Genomic DNA, 12,181 nt, shown 5'->3' on the forward strand with positions numbered 1-12,181 from the left:
CTCTCTGTGAAAGCTTGAGAAAAATTTTTTTCTCCATGTGACTCTCCCCAGGCTCACTTTACATCATCGAACACATTCCTCTGTGGCTCCATAATCACCTTGATCAGAAAATTTGGAGCACAACTGAGTTACATGTTGTTACAGTAATAATTCCTAATTTCAAATTAACTGTAATTCATTATCTTCAGGCAGCAAAACAGGAACTTGAACGACAACGTCGTTTAGAATGGGAGAGAATTCGTCGACAGGAGCTTCTCAATCAAAAGAATAGAGAACAAGAAGAAATTATCAGGTTAAACTCTAAAAAGAAGAGTCTTCACCTTGAGTTGGAAGCACTGGTATGGCCAGAGTTTAAGTGAAGTTTATCTGAATAATGCTGGAGTTGCTTGCTGAAAAATGCTATTATTTTTCAAATCTATGTCATAAGTAAATGTTTTAATGTAATTAACTGCCTCAGCCTCTCAAGGCTGGGGTCACAGCTGTACACTGCCACGCCTGGCTTTAGTTGTGCTTTTGAACAGACTGGCAGTATAGTTTGCTGGAAAAGGCTAGAGACTAAAGCACAAAGAGCTATGTTTTTGTCTCACTCCAGGTGCTGATGGCCATGTGCACTACTTGTTACTTTGCCTACATATAAAATGAAGGTGTGCTAATTCAATAAATTTCTATTTTTAAAGCAGTCTCTGGAAGACAGTCTGCAGAGGACACTTTACAACATACAGCTCCACATTTATCTGCTTTATTTTTTGTTGAGATTTATTCTAAAATTTGCTTGGATTAAAAAAAAGGACTTTCCTATTCAAAAGAAAAAGGATTTAAAACTAATTATCTAAATACTTCCTTACAATTCCTTTCAGTTCTGCAGGACTCTAGGTTTTAGCTCATATTTGATATGATATAGCCTCAAAATGCAACTATAAAAATCAGATTTTTTTTTTCCCTGAGAGACAAGTAGCTTCTTCAAACTTCTTAGACTTGCAGCATCAACATCTGCACTCACCTCACCTCAGCTAAGGGGAATGGACCAGATGTACCTGTGCTGCACCAGGAGGTTCATCCCCATTTCATTCCTTAGGCAAGGGAGGGAGGGGTCCCAAAAGGGGCAGAACAAGCCTGACTGTGAGTTGTCTCATTGTCTTCCTTGCCCCACCCTCCATTCTGTAAAACTACGCAGTTAAGATGTTGATTTGAAGCACATGGACCCCGGCCCTTAATCGTCTGGCAGCTAACTTTGTATAAAATTATAAAACAAATGTCCCAAACCATTTGATCAGCATCAAGCAAACAAACCTTAGTGTCCACTAACAGCTCTACTTACCAGTTTTTGCTCACTGAACTTTGCTTGAAATGCAAGGTGAGAAGATAAAAAGGTTTGGAACCGTTTTACTGCAATTTTACAATCTTGTAAACCTGACCTGACCTAATAGTAGTATAGAATTTTGCAAAAGTGCATGTCTGACTATGTGGTAGAACCAAATTTAAATATTTGTTTTATTTTTTGAAGCAGAGTCTTGCTTTGTAGTACAGATTGGCCTTAAACACATGTTGTATCCAGGCTACCCTCGAACTCATGGCCACCCTCCTGTCTCAGTCTGTTGAGTACTGGGATTAAAGACAGTGCCAAGACACCCATCTTAAATTTAAATCTTATTCAATTGCAGTGGAATATTCTTTGGTTGACTTTATTTTATTTTATTTTTGTATTTTTGTATTTTGTATTTTTTAGGGAAGGGTCTACAGGGTGTTCAGGGTCTCACTACTAGCTCAGACTCCCGCCTGTTTACAGCCTCCCAAGAGCTGGGATTACAGGCGCGGGCCACCATACCCAGGCTCAATCGCTGTCTCAGTGTGTCCCGGAGGCGGGACCTGACATGGCAGGTCGCCCTGGTGCCTGCTTGCAGGCGCTTTAATCCACTAAGCTATTTGGCCAGCCCTTATTTGATTGACCTTAATTACATCATAAAATTATTTTTAAATTATCTTAATACCTTTAATCAGAGAAGTCTTCAAATAGGCATACATATCATAATTATTAGTGATGTCATAGTACTACAAAAGAGGCCTAAAACTTTAACTTCTTTATGCTACTTGGATACCTGCGTGAACCATCACCTTAACTGTATTTTTTCCTTAAAAATATAGTTTGATGAGACCTTCACATTGATTGTTTTTTTCCTTAAGAATTGGGATAACACACCAAGCCCAATAACAGGTGAATGGGCAGTCTGGAAAGGTCCAGAGCCTGAACTCATCCATGTTGAAGACAGTGATCTGAGCGCTAGGACTGATATAGCATATTCCTTTTAGTATGTTTTTCAGATGTGAAACATGCTGGTCAGTAGAAATTTCAGTATCAGTGATTATTAAGCAGGGGTCTCCTCATCACCATATTGTATTAGTTTGCTAAGGCTGCCTTAACTAAATACCATAGGTTGGTACAGGTTGAGCAATAGAAGTTTCTTTTTCCACTGTCTCAGAGGGCAGAGTTCCATAGGTTTTCTTGTGAGGCTCCTCCTCCTTCACCTTGCCGGTGGCTGCCTTATTCCTGTGTCCTCATGTGGTCTTTTCTCTGTGCATGTGCATCTTTGGTGTCTTGTGTGTCTAGACTTTCTGTTCTTGGAATCTGGTGAGATTGGATTAGGGTTCACCTGTGTAACCTCATTTGACCCTAATTATCTCTTTAAAGCTCTGCTCTAGTTTTGGTCACATTCTGAGGTACCAAGGGTTAGCTCTTCAACATAAACATTTTTGCAAGGGCAACACAATTCAATCCTGACATCCCACCTCATCCATCTTCTTAGGCTTTAATGAGAATGTCTGCTTTCTGTTTTTAACTCCTTCTTCTGAAAAATAAGGAAAAAATGGGTACCCCTTGCTTGAAGAAAAAAAGTCCAAGTGTAGAAGGAAATTATTGCTAAAAAGGCCCACATGGATTACTGTTTAATAATGGGAAATTAAAAAGTAACTTTGAGAAAACATGGAAACACAGCTTTTGTAAATGGGGAGGGGGGGCTGACAGGGGGAATGGAAAAAAAATACCAAGTTACATCATGTAAAGGTGCAAATTCTCTATGATGCATGTGATCATTATATCTAAAACGTACTGATAAAATCTGATTGAGGAAAAAAAATAACATTGAAGGTGGAGGTGGGTATTTACAGAAATTTAGTAATACTAAATGTCACATGCATCATTTTTTGTCATTATTTTTTGAAATTGTTTCTTATGTAAATGCCCGAATGCTGAATTCTAGGGGAGAAAACTCAGTGTTTTATATTCTTACTTTCCCATTGTAAAATATGGGCTCTTCCACTCTGAGCATCTTTTCTGCTAATAGTGCTCTTAAGAGGCGTAACTCTGAAACATATTTGACATGGTTTTAGACATTTCAGGCTGAGTATGAATGATAAGTAATATTTAAATGAAGATATTTTTCTCTTGGTAGGAAGATTTTCTGTTAACACATGACATAACCATACGTTTATGTAATCCTTCCACAGAATGGCAAACACCAGCAGATCTCAGGCAGGTTACAAGATGTCCGACTCAGAAAGCAAACACAAAAGACTGAGCTGGAAGTTCTGGATAAGCAGTGCGACCTGGAAATTATGGAAATCAAGCAGCTTCAGCAAGAACTTCAGGTAAATCCTTTGCCGGTACTTGTCCTTAAAAGTGCAGTTTTTCAAGTTCATCCTGATAGGATAGTTATACTTCAGGAATCATGAAATGCTCTGGTTCTAAAGACCTATGATCCAAATGCACATAACTTTGTACATAGTACCAGAAAGTCCACAGGCCTCCTAAAGCTCTCCTAGATGTCATGTATTTATCATTGTGAGTTTTAACTCTAAAAATATATTTATGTATTTGTCTTAGTCCATTCTTGTGACTGTCACAGACTACCTTATACTGTATAATTTATAAACAACAAACATTTATTGCATACAGTTTTGGAGGTTAGAAATTTGAAGATCAGGACACCAGCAGATTCACTGTTGGGTGAGGGCTTGCTCTCTGCTTCAAAGATGGCTGCTGTTTCTTGCACCTTTTCATGGTGAGAGGAACAGGGCCCTAATCCTGGCTCATCATCAGGGAAGAACCCTCATGATGTAATTGTCTCCTGAAGCCCTGCCTCTTAACACTTACATTGGGAGTTGGGTAGCAGCATGAATTTTAGGTGGACATCAACATTTAGAATGTAACATGTATCAGAATAAAGTTATTGGCTGTGCTGACCCTGCCTGCAGGGCGCACTGAGACAGTGCTGGAGACTGGGCATGGTGGCATACGCCTGTAACCCCAGCACTTGGGAGGCTGAAAACAGGAGAATCACTGTGAGTGCTGTCTATGTAGTGAGACCCTGTAGACCCTGTACTAAATAAAAAAATAAATAAAGTTATTGGAACTTTTAGGAAATTTCATGAAAGTTATTTGCAGAATTATGGTGAGAGGTTGAGTATGTCCCTCAGGCCTGATAATTCTGCTGTAGTGCATTAGAGTCTGCTTCAATTGTTGTTTGCAGAATAGGGCCACTAGAGGCATGCTGCGTCTCTAGGCTCCTCTTTCTCAGTTTCTCAGACTGTCTAGGCTGACAGTCTTCCTTTTGTCACAGCCAAAAGCCAAAAACATTCCTGGCTACTTTACATTTACTTCCCTAGTTCTTCCTGAGTTTTTAGTCCTTCTTTGATTCCAGAACGGCCTGCTTAACTCCACACATGCTCTAATGCAGTTACCAGAGACATCTCTTATCCTTTGCCCACTGTATATATTAGAACACTGAAAATTATTAACCTTGGGACCTAGCCTTCTCATAAAAACTTTCTTCACTGCCTTTTAATTTCAGCCAGTTACTCATGATGTTTAAACATTTGCTTTTTAATTCCTGCACACTTCTCTTTTTGGGTTAGTCGTAAGTTAGAAGCATTTTACAATTACCAGTTATTCCTCTACTAAGCTTTAAAAATGAATAACACTGCCTGGCATGGTGATGACACACTTGTAATCACAGCACTCAAGAGGCTGAGGCAGGAGGGTCGCTGTGAGTTGAGGCCATCCTGAACTACAGTGTAAAATTCTGTCCCAAAATTAAATAACATGTTCACAATGCTGCTATAATTTATATGTCTTGCTGCCAGGATGCTTCAGCCATTGGTGGTACATGAATGACTATCCCACTTGGCAGTGTTTTATTAATTTTAGTAGTAAAAAGACTGATAAAATGATTTGTTCCTTTTGTACTACCAGTGGTACAAGCCAGCGAGAATATATTAAATCATGTTTTAAAATTTTCCAAAAATTTCTTGGACATTACAGTTTTAACCAGATATTGTTTTGTTTTTTTTTTAAATAAGGAATATCAAAATAAGCTTATTTATTTGGTACCTGAGAAGCAATTATTAAATGAAAGAATTAAAAACATGCAGCTGAATAACACACCTGGTAAGTCTGTTTTGTTCTCCGTCATTCTTTTCTTAATGACTGGATCAATTGTATTCTCTTAGTTTTGAAAAAAAACAGCATTATTCTTTTATAAAGAATTTTTAGGGGCTTTAAGTTAAAAATTACAAAATAGTGTGAAAAATACAACAGATGTTAGAATATAAATAGTAATTGTGGTACACTTTCCTTTATTTCGATATTTCTATTATCAAAAGCAGCCAAATAAAATATTACACCACAACTAAATAAGATCTAAATTTGACTCTAACATGAGATACTTGTGCATTTTGCCAAAATCCTGCACTCATTATAAAGAACTGCTTAGGAGGAGACTTCTCAGTGGAATTACGCGTGAGATTCCATGTGATAGCACAGCAGTGCTAGGACTAAGCATATTGTGTGCCCCTCCTAGACCCTCTTATTCTCTAACTGACTCAAAGACTCTAATAACTTGGCCCTCTGACACCTGTGGAACAAAATATTCCAGTGTGATTTGTGAAATGCAACATTTTTCATGGCTCAGATTCCAACCAGGTGATTACAAAACCAATTATATCAAATAGCAGTGCTGGTAACAGTACAGCACAACAGAAGGTTTAAAAAAAGTAAATCTGCGAATGTGTTAGACCTGACTAATGCGTCTAAATGTATGTCATCCTTCAGTACTTGCCAGTATTTCCATTCCAAGACTCTTTTTAATATAGTTTGGCTGCTTAGAAGAGCCAATAAAGTGTCCTTCTTGTATGAAACAAATTGAAAAATAAGGCAAAGCAGTAAGACAGGTGACAAACCAAAGTACCACCTCAGTATTAGCAAAACTTACTTTGGACAGCATGCTTTATCTCTGTAAAACTGCACCTACAAGACATAAAGCAGATTTCCTGTGGGCAGGATGAGGAAGAATCTAGGTAGTATAGGCTCAGGTCCTTATCTTCACTTACTTGTTTTTGAAAGAGTAGAAAGAAGCTAGGAAGGTTGTGCTAGTGAAGGGCTCTGCACCTTGAAGAAATGGCAAAGAAGTTCACTCTTGTGAACTGTTCATGTCTGCTACTATCCACTGATAGGGTCTGGCCACATATCTTCTGAGGCAGTTTTCCTTGCATCTGATTCTTTTCTGGTCAAAGTGTGTTAGCTCCCTAACTCATCCCTCCATAAACATTCCAGAGACTGGAAGAGCCCATACTCCTGGTCTGTGCAGTGGTAAAAATAGAGCATCATGGTAGACCTCTACAATATCTCTGTGAGATGCAATCCATTCAGTTGTTACTTATTTGCTTATTTATATAACAGTAGTCCTGGTCAAAAAGAGAAACCTTTTGTTTGAGATTTGAATCATCCCATGTGTCCCTTAGTTCTCTCTCTCTTTTTTTTAATATTTTATTGAGAAGTAGCAACGAGACAGTTTCAAAACAGGTTAGTAGGACAGTTACAATAATTAATACAAGTGGCCAAGGAGATGGCTCAGTAGAATAAATGCTTGCCTGGCAAGCGCAAGGGCCTGAGTTCAATCCCTGGTTCTGAAAAAAAAAAAAAAAAAATCAGAATAATTAATACATTGCATATTGTTGTCTTTGTAGTAGTTATTCATAGTACAAGATGCAAACATGATATCTTGTCTAAACACTATTAGTTCAAAACTCTTAGTTCTCTCCATAACAGTCATTCAGCACTCACACTCTTGTGCCATACACCATGCTGGACAGTTTTCAGGCATTACAATCTTTCATCTTTGCAAGTATAGTTGCAGTACGGTTTAATGTAATTATTTCCATTTTGCAGCTCAGCAAAACTGATGTTCAGAGAGATTAAGTAGTTCTTCAAGATGGTACAATCATGTAGTACTCAAATCATGTCTATTTTGTCTTCTACTTCACTAACACAGTGCTTACATGAATCAAATTTGCTATTAAAATATGTATGCTAATTATCATGAATAGAAAAGAAATATACAGCTATAAAACTTCAATGATAGACATAAAAGATACCTGAATGGAGATGTTTTATATTCTTGAGTGAGCTAATAATACTATAATGTACCAGTGACTGTGCCAACTTTCTAATTTATCCAGTATATTCAGTTATGTATATACTTTTTTGAATTCAAAAACTTTTATTGGTACACATTGGCAATAATAATGATTTTGCTCCTCACGGGGAGGGGGGGTGTCGTACACATAACACATCTTAATTCTTTTTTATGTCTTTCCCCCCTCTCTTGATCCCCTTGTTTCTATTCAGTTATATTCAGGTTTCTTTTAATGAAACTTGGAAAGATACTTCACATATTTGTCTACAAGAGAGATTGTGTAAGATTGAGCAAGACTCAAAAAGGAAAACATTAAGGTGGAGAGATACGCTTTATCAGAAACCACAACAAAAGATAGGAAATTTCTAATACTTAAAATAATGTGTATTTCTCAAGAATAGAATAGAGCAATGAAACTGAATGGAACATCTGTCAGATATAAATTGTTTGATGTTTGTATTTCAGATTCAGGGATTAGTTTACTTCATAAGAAATCAGTAGAAAAGGAAGAATTATGCCAAAGACTTAAAGAACAATTAGATGCCCTTGAAAAGGAAACTGCATCTAAGCTGTCAGAAATGGATTCATTTAATAATCAATTGAAGGTATTGATCTTCTATTATATTCATTTTTAAGTAGTGGCCTTTTTCTCTCCTTTATTTAATAGAAGGAATAACAAACCTATTGTTACTGTATTACATTTTCGTAATTTCACCTATGCCTGAATTTTTGAGATTTTTAATCTTCTGTAAAATATAAAAATCCTGTCATATTACTAAATGTATCAGTTTATCATAGTTCTCAACTTTGGATGACTATGTGCTGCTTGTATGGGCATTTCTAAAATAATTGCCTTTGTCAGTGTTACAGAACTGATGTCAGCTAACATGATTGTAGGTAATAGTCTAAAATGGAAAACATGGCAATTTTAAAATAGTTCTGGTGGTGGTAGTTCTTTTTTGTTCTTTTATTATGATATAATTTAATTTACTTTTTATGAAATAATGCAATAGTAAAATCCCCTTGCATGAAAAATCAAGTTTGTGACTTGTTATTTGACAAAGTAGTAGAGAGATGCCCAAAGCATACTGTGCAATTATCTTTCTTTGCCGTGTTAGTTGTATCCTATATAAGGAGATAATAAAAGCTAAAAATAAGAGTAATGATACGTTATTCAACTTTGAGATTAGTGTCATTCCTTTGCCAACTGAGCATAAAGTTTTTAGTGCGCAAATTGCTACATAGCATTTCTGTGAGAAAGCTGTTTTTTGTCTTGCTAATTGAGAATAACCCTAATATCAACAAGTAAGTACCTTGATAAAGAAAAGACAACATGGTAACTTGTTAAAGAGAAAAAATTGAGGTGAAAATGTTAATATGTCCCATTAGCTAAGCATATATCCTATAGGAAGCAATCTTAAAGAAAAAGTAACTAGTCATTGATGGTCAAACAAGCCAACCAAGATATTACCCCTACCTTTTTAAAATCTGTACATAGTTTAACTGGCTTTTTATCTGCCTTATCTTACAGTGTGGGAATATGGATGACTCTGTTCTTCAGTGCCTTTTGTCTCTGCTAAGCTGTCTCAACAACCTCTTCCTCTTACTTAAGGTTATTTTCTAATATCTAGCTCCTTTGTTTGAGTTACTTTACTATTTTCTTTTTTTTTTTTAACTAAACTATTCTTTGCCTTTATCTAAGTATCTTTGTTTGTAATATATACAATAAAGACTTTTTTCTTTCTGCTTGCTTAAATATCTTTCTGCTGTCTAATTGCCTGTTTGAATCTGATGCCAGAAATTGGGGGGTTGCCTTTAGTAACCTTTCTTATGAGGAGCCCAGCAGTTTCCCTGTCAAGTGTGTCCAGCCATGGCCTTTTTTTCCCTTCCATTATTTTGGCTCTTGTTTATTTAAATATTATAATAAAAATATTTTTACAAAGACAGTTTTGTTACTTATGCACATTAACTGTAATATCTATTATGTATGGCTCAAAAAAATTCTTCATTCAAAAAAACCGGGCCAAAAATGGCAGGCTACAGATTGGACATGTCCATATCCTGTTAGATTAACTAATGGGATGACTACTAATTCCATTCAAAGAAAAACAGAGAAAATGAGATTATATCACTTACCTATATCATTGAAAACCATTGTATAAACTTGTGTTTTCTGAAATCTATGGCAGGGTGAAATCTATGTCATGTATGCCTCAGGCTACATCTTATTTTATTTTTTGGTACCAGGCGTTGAATTTAGGACCTTGTGCTTGCCAGCAGGTGTTTATGCTGCTGAGCTAGCTCCCCAGCCCTACCTAAGGAAATTTTTTAAGAGCCAGTAGTTCAGAGACAGCTCTAGTTAGGGCTGTTACCAGGCCTTGTATTTAGATGTGCTTGTACTTCAGGTAAAAATATTTCAATATTTCAATCTGCATTCCAGATTGTCACTTTGCCAAGGATAATGCCCAGGGTATTTAAATACTCAATAAATTACTACTTTAATACAGTTTAAAGAAAGGTGCTTCATATTTATCGCTTGCGTGTCCATACATACTTTGACCACACATTCTGCTTTGTATTAAAATAGATGACAATAGGCAGTTTCACAGTGAACACGTAAGTGTAGCTCCTTGTTACCTATGCAAAGGTAGGGCAGATTATAAAGATGGCAGCAGGATGGTCCCATAATTAGCTGTGGGGTTATTGCATGGCCGGCCAGATTATCTGGCTTTAAAACTATGGCTACAGATCAAACCAAAATTTATTTATTTATTTTTGTTGAACCAGGGATTGAACTCAGGCCCTTGCACTTGCCAGGCAAGCGCTTACTCTACCGAGCCATCTCCCCGGCCCCTCAAACCGAAATTTAAACCCAAGTTTCTTTATCAGTAAAATGAACATCAGTGATAATTTATGGTCTGTATTCACTCAGGTAGTCTGTTTTCCTCAGTTAGCATTTGATTCTCTACAGGCCAGCAGATTATTATTCTCTCCTGTTTTACTTTCTTCTGCTTCCTGCCTTCTCCTCTTTCACTGTTTACTGGTACTTTCATCAGAGGCAATTAAGAAACTAAAGCATATAAAATCTGTAGTCAGAGTAGTCAGCTAACTTGACTATGTGTGTGGTCACAGGAAAAAAGAAAAGGGTAAGGGCCAGCGAGATAGCTTAGGCAAGCACAGGGACCAGGGTTCGATCCCCGGCACCACATGCCGTGCCGGCCCTGCCCGCAAATGCGCTGAGCTGGCCACTGAGTCCAGGCATGGCAGCAAACACCTGTAATCCCAGCGCTGGGGAGGCTGAAAACAGGAGGGTCACTGCAAGTCCAAGCTGCGTAGTGAGAGCCTGTACCAAATCCATAAAAGGAAAAGAGGATATTAGAGACAGCGAAAGGATGCAAGATGATCAGTTAATGTAGTACTGAAAAATACCCATTAACTTTGCCAACAAGGACACTTTAGAAGATTTTGCTGGGAAAAACCATGGTAGGCAGAAGATGGATTACATCGGATCAGGTAAAAGGCGTGGTTGCACTGGAGTTTAGTGAGCATGAATACCCTGGGGAAAGGGAAAAGAGAACATGGGTTGGAGGAAAAAAGTTTGGGTGGAAGGCCTAAGAAGGAAACAATAGATAAAAGGAAGAAGAAAAGAGAAATTAAGATGGAATATAAGAACTGGTGATAATTGATAAAGCATAGTCCCTAAGGAAACATTAAAATAGAACCTAGAGCATAGATTATAAGACTACATAAGAAATAATACTTCCAGGGGCTGGGAGAGAGCTCAGCAGTCTAAGTGCCTGCCTCAAATGCAAGGACCCAGCCAGGTTTGATCCCTGGTACCGTATGCCGAGCCACCATGCTGGACATCAAAACTGGGCAATGTGGCGCATGCCTGTAATCTCATCACTGAGGAGGCTGAGACAGGACTACTATTAGTCTGACCTGCACAGTGAGACCCTGTACCAAATAAGTAGATTAATAAAAGATTTTTTTAATTAAAAAAATTATTACTTCCAGAATAATGTAAAAAAAGACAGGTGAATGCTGTTGTTAAAAAGTAAGAAGTTGACTGTTTTAAGACTTAAAAATCAGGATAACTCAGGTGTAGGAAGTTTTACTGATTTTGAAATGGAATAATAGAGAGTTCCAGTCTAGTGGCTTAATAAGGCAAAGTTTTAGCTAGTAGTGAGAAAAATGGATTAAAGATTAGGAAGTTTCAGTGAGGAGAAGTAGGCATGAAACACCTCTTAATGCGAATAGAGATTGCAAGCTTGACAGAGTAGAGCAGTGTGTTGTTGAGCAGTGTTAGATTCCAGTTTGAAGATGGAGGTTGTAAAATTTAAACTGAAAACAGCATGCCTTATTATATGACTGTTTTCACTAATGTTCATCCACTTATGTATAAGCCCAGAGAAGGCTATGGAAGTTTCATAGGTTGGCTTTTTATAAGACATGAGCCAGTTAGCAGGGAAAATGGAGTTAAAGGTTTTAACATAAAAAAATATTATCAAAGTGAATTCGGAAATGTAGATATGAAGGGATGTGAGGAGAGAAAGGAGTGTTTATAATGAAGGAAGGGTGATCAGGGCCAGGGAAACAGCTCAGCAGCATAAGTGCCGGCCTGGTGAGTGCAGAGTCCTGAGCTCAATCCCCAGTACCAAAAAAAAAAAAAAAAAAATGAAAGAAAATAGGGTCTTGTTGTGTTGCCCAAGCCA

The 12,181-nt window shown here is 37.4% G+C and overlaps 1 protein-coding gene across 1 annotated transcript in view; it reads left to right on the forward strand.

Moving 5' to 3' along the window:
• Window positions 1-12,181, forward strand: part of Itsn2 (intersectin 2) — a 167,042-nt gene that overhangs the window by 80,011 nt on the left and 74,850 nt on the right. Inside the window, exons 13-17 of the mRNA XM_012513845.2 lie at window positions 189-338; window positions 3,502-3,642; window positions 5,353-5,440; window positions 7,932-8,071; window positions 8,998-9,078. Coding sequence (XP_012369299.2) covers window positions 189-338; window positions 3,502-3,642; window positions 5,353-5,440; window positions 7,932-8,071; window positions 8,998-9,078 — 600 coding nt within the window. The remainder of the gene's footprint in view (window positions 1-188; window positions 339-3,501; window positions 3,643-5,352; window positions 5,441-7,931; window positions 8,072-8,997; window positions 9,079-12,181) is intronic.

Source organism: Octodon degus, unplaced genomic scaffold, assembly GCF_000260255.1.
Source record: "Octodon degus isolate 3935 unplaced genomic scaffold, OctDeg1.0 scaffold00019, whole genome shotgun sequence".
NCBI classification, from domain to species: Eukaryota; Metazoa; Chordata; class Mammalia; order Rodentia; family Octodontidae; genus Octodon; species Octodon degus.